Source organism: Monoraphidium neglectum (assembly GCF_000611645.1).
Source record: "Monoraphidium neglectum strain SAG 48.87 unplaced genomic scaffold scaffold01172, whole genome shotgun sequence".
NCBI lineage: Eukaryota > Viridiplantae > Chlorophyta > Chlorophyceae > Sphaeropleales > Selenastraceae > Monoraphidium > Monoraphidium neglectum.
Window position 1 is genome coordinate 869 of NW_014012456.1, and position 4,521 is coordinate 5,389.

At 65.2% G+C, this 4,521-nt stretch overlaps 1 protein-coding gene across 1 annotated transcript; it reads right to left on the reverse strand.

Moving 5' to 3' along the window:
* Window positions 1–234: 234 nt before the first annotated feature.
* MNEG_6905 (hypothetical protein) lies at window positions 235–3,801 on the reverse strand (the record flags this gene model as incomplete). The annotated part of the gene is made up of 6 exons (XM_014044620.1): window positions 235–1,130; window positions 1,314–2,009; window positions 2,246–2,429; window positions 2,622–2,950; window positions 3,112–3,233; window positions 3,764–3,801. The coding sequence occupies 6 exons, from the start codon at window positions 3,799–3,801 to the stop codon at window positions 235–237; spliced, it is 2,265 nt and encodes a 754-aa protein (XP_013900074.1).
* Between the last annotated feature and the right edge of the window lie 720 nt (window positions 3,802–4,521).

The window sequence follows — 4,521 nt, forward strand, 5'->3', positions numbered from 1 at the left end:
GGGGTGAGGCGGGTGGGTGCCCGGGGCGGGGGTGGGTTCAGACAGGTGATCCGTCTGCAAAGCTCAACGGCATCGTCGCAAAAAACATCGTCGGGCTGCTCTGGGGTCACAATTAGGCGGCTTATCCCCACATCATGACCACCAAAGCACCATGCGCTGCGCTCCAAAAAGTGCGCGCTCCGCCACACGGCAACGTGAGAACCCAGCAGGCACCCTTCAACCCCCCCGAAAAACTCACAGCTCTGGCGCCAGGTCCACGCCGTCCAGTAGCGCCAGCAGCGATGGCCCCCGCAGCAGCTGCTGCTGCTGCTCCTGCTGCTGGCGCTGCTGCTCCATGTCATCATGCGCCGCAAACGCCGCGGATGCCGGCCGCTTGTCCCCTGCCTTCTTGTCCCCCATCCCATGCCCGCCGCCGCCGTCGCCTTGGCCGCCAATCTCTGACAGCTGGCGCATTCGCCGCCTGACCGACCTGAACGCCTCGAGAAACTCGTCAAACGTCAGCGAATCAACACCAGCCCCGCCAGGCCCTGTTGCTGGCACCGTGGTAGCGCCGGAAGTCGGTGTGCCCTCGTGAGGGCCCTGCCCAAGCGCGTGCGCCGCCTTCATCGGTTGCACGGGTGGCGCCGCCTGCTGCCGCTGCTGCTGCTGCTGCTGCTGCTGCTGCTGCTGCTGCTGCTGCTGCTGCTGCTGCTGCTGCTGCTCCTGCCGCCGCTGCTGTTGCTGCTGCTCCTGCTGCTGAAACTGCGGCTGCTGCTGCGCCTCCGGCTGCTGCTGCTGCTGCCGCCGCTGCTGCTGTGTCTGTGGCTGCACGGGGCCGTCCTCAGGCTCCCATGGCTGCGAGGCCGGGCTGCTGAGCAGCAGCTTGATCAGCAGAGCGCCCGCCTTTGGGTGCAAGTCCTCCCCGTCCTCACATGCGTGCAGTGTAATGTGCTGCCCCACACGCCGCGTGGTATTGTTGAGGATGTGCTCCGCGTGGCCCCACGGCAGCCAGCGCGAGAGCAGCCACTCCACGCAGAACGCTTGAGTTGTGCTTGCAGCAGACAGGGCCCCGCCCCAGGGGATGTCGTGGGGGGCGCCGCCCAGGGGTGACGTCATGCGCGCGAGTCCATGGTAGTGGGCAGCGTGCTTGTCTGGGACGGATCGACGCGGACAACAGCAGACCAAGGATGATGAGCGGGCGGCGCAGCATGGCGCCACTGCTTTGTTCAACTGAGACCGACTCAACACTGACAACAACACACGTTCCCCGGCCGCCAGCCACGCCCAAGCAGGCAGGGCAGCCCCCAAGTAACCAGATCACCCAAACCACCCACCCGCCTTCTTGAACGTGCTCATGATCAGCAGAACCTCGTCCCCGCGCTCAAACGCCTCCCCTAGAATCTCGGGGTGCCACGCTGGCGCGGGCCACGCGCCGCAGCGCATCGACAGCCCCAGGTCGTCAAAGCAGGCTGACTTGAGCAAAAAGCACCGCGCCCGCGACTTCGACACCAGCAGCCGCCGCCGCGCGGCGTCGGCGGCTGCGCCACAGTCCCCCGCGCTGCCCGGTCGCCGCTCCTGCATATGCACATCGCCGTCCGGGACGTCGCCACCCCGGTGCTGCTGCTGCTCCTCCTCCTCGTGCTCCTGCTGCTGCTGCTCCCACGGCCCGTGGCGGTGCCCATACCCGCCCTCCATCTCGCCCGCCCGCTCGTCCGCCTCCCCATACTCGGGTACATCCCAGGGCTCTGGGCTGCTGCTGATCAACTTAACCAGCTGTGCCGCTGGCACAGGGTGGAGGTCCTCGCCGTCGACGCACGCGTGCACCATGATCGCCTTGCCCTTCCGCCGCTTCGTGTTGTTGGTCAGGTGCTCGCCCGCCGCCCACGGCAGCAGGCGAGCGGACAGCCACTCGAGCCCGAAGGCGCGCTCGGCGGCGCCTGGGGGGTAGGGCCCCGCCCAGGGGACATCCTGGGGGCCGCCACCCAGGGCCGTGGTCATGCGGGCAACCCCATGGTAGAAGCCGCCGGAAGCTGAGGGTTGCAAGAATGAGGAGTTGATGGGGTGGTTGAGGCCCTGCCACAGCACGCGCTTCAAGACCAGCGCGGCACAAGCAAGTGATGGCTGGCGTGCGCCAGGCTGCAGGCGTCCCCGCACGCGTGAGCACGCAACGTGCAGGGGCGTCATGCAAGACGTCTCAGCGGCCTGTCTCCACCTGGAATCCCTGGTGCGCCTGCTTGAGCTTCTGTAGAAAGCGACCACGCCTCACCTGCTTTGTTGCCCGTCACGACGAACAGCACCTCGTCCCCGCGTTCAAACGCACCGTCCAACAGCTCAGATCGGTGCGCCGGCGCCGGCCACGCGCCCCACTGCCGCGCCAGCTCCAGGTCACGCAATGATGCCGCTTTTAAAAGGAAGTAGCTGACCGGGCGCCATGGCGCGGAGGCCGCCTCCTGCAGTTGGGGCACAACCACGTGCTGGTGCTGGTGCTGGTGCTGATGCTGCAGCTGTGGCAGATGCTGATGCAGTAGATACTGCGCTGTGTGCTGGTGAGACCCAGCAGCAAGCACGGCCACTCCAGGCGGCGACAGAGGCGCTGGCGAGAGCGGCAGCTGCCCTGCAGAGGGTGCCGCCGCTGGCGGCACCTGCAGCTGCCCGCCCAGCCGCGCAGCCAGCAAAGCAGGCAGGTGCTGTGCGGCCGGCGGCGGGTGCCCGTGTTCATGCATCAGGGCCAGCAGGCGGGCGCCGGGCACGGGGTGGATCTCCTGCCCGTTGCCGCCGCCGTAGATGGGCTGGTTGTCATTGTAGGGGTTGCGCAGCTCGCGAGCCTCGCCGTACGGCAGGGTGGTGCAGACCTCCCACCGCACACCAAACGCCGCCAGGGCGTCGGCCCCCTGGCCCAGCTCGGTCCAGGGCAGGTTTTGAGGGCCGGCGCCGGGCGGCGTGGTCATGCGCGCCGCGCCGTAGAATACATCTGCGGCGGCCGGCCGGTTTTGGGATCGGGGTCGGTTTGAGCGCAGCGAACTGATAGCCCTCGTGAATCTTGGCAGGCAGGGGCATGGCTGTGGTTGCTGCAGCTGACTATCGACCGCCAATGACAGGAGGTGCCCTCAGCCAAGTGTTGTCAGCACCCACCGTTCGCCTTGTCCCAGAAGACCAGGAAAACCCCTTCCTCGCTGGCCACAAAAGCGTTGCTCAGCGTCGCCCTCAGCCTGGTGGTCGACTTGCCGTCCAGCACTGCCCACGCGCCGGTGTGCCTGGAAAGGTCAACGTCCTGTGTGCTGGTCGTACGCATGAGGAAGTAGCGCGGCCCCCGCGGGTCCGCCTCTTCTCTGGCAGCCTTCTTGCGCTTAGTTGGCGTTTGCTGGTGCGGCAAGAAAGGTGCAGGAGGCTGGGGCTGCTGCTGCTGCTGCTGCTGCTGCTGCTGCTGCTGCTGCTGTTGACCCCAGTTGTGGGGGACGGCAATCCGTGGGTGACGCCAACGGGCCGCCTGCTGCTCATGGTCCTGCTGCTGCATGCTGCGCTTGCCTGGATTGTACTGCACAATTGACTTGCAAGTGGCAGCTGCTGGTGCTGCATTCACGGCTATATCCACGGCGAACCGACAACCGTTCTCAAAGCCATGGGCACCGCTGCTCGTCCGCGCCGCGCTCTGCTCCCGTCACTGCAATCCTGTCGCTGTGGCTACTGCTGTGCCGTGGACTTCGTCTCTGCAAGGCCGTTATAGTGTATGCGGCATCTCGCAGTGGGTGCATGGCAGCTTGGTGAGCCGTTCACTTGCGCGCACCTCTCCAGCGCTGCACTCGATGCGTCAAAGGCGCACATGGCGCAGCGAGCTGTACCTCCTATACCTTGGATCGCCCAATTCATCTGCAAGCATCGCCTGACACGCTTCTATCAACCAATCTAAAGACATCTTTTACGCCACTCAAAGCACCAGCGGGGCCCACTGTCCCGCCAGGCGTGAGGCCGAGCTCGAAGCTTCGTACAAGCAATCACTCACCGGAATCAGATGCTTGATTTATATATGGTGTTCAGGCCTGCCCAAATGTACACGCCACAGTAGATCTAGCGATCTGATAGCTAATATGAGGTGTGCAACGGAAGTATTGAATTGGCTGTTAACACTATAGACACCGAACGCTGTGCCGGCAACCGCAACGGCGCTGCAGGCCGCCGCCAAGCTTTCCTGTGTGACGTCCATGCTGCGCCGTGCGCAGCTGCCGCTCGGCAAGAGTGGCGCACACGCTCCAAGGCAGCATACGAGCGGCATTGCACCATGCAGAGTCTTTCTACATGCTGCCCTTGCACATTCCTTGGCAGCAACACTTGTGAGAAATGCATCCTCCCTGCAGGTCGCCGCTTGCGAGCTACAAAGCCGCGCTAAAGGCTGTCAAGGCATTCCGCCGCGGAAACGACACAGACGCGGCCGCCCTCGACGCACTAGCGCAGTGCATTGGCGCGCTTCGGTCAAAGCACGAGCACCTGTGTTTTCTCACAGACGGATGGGACCTGCCGCACGAGCGACAGCAGCAGCAGCAGCAG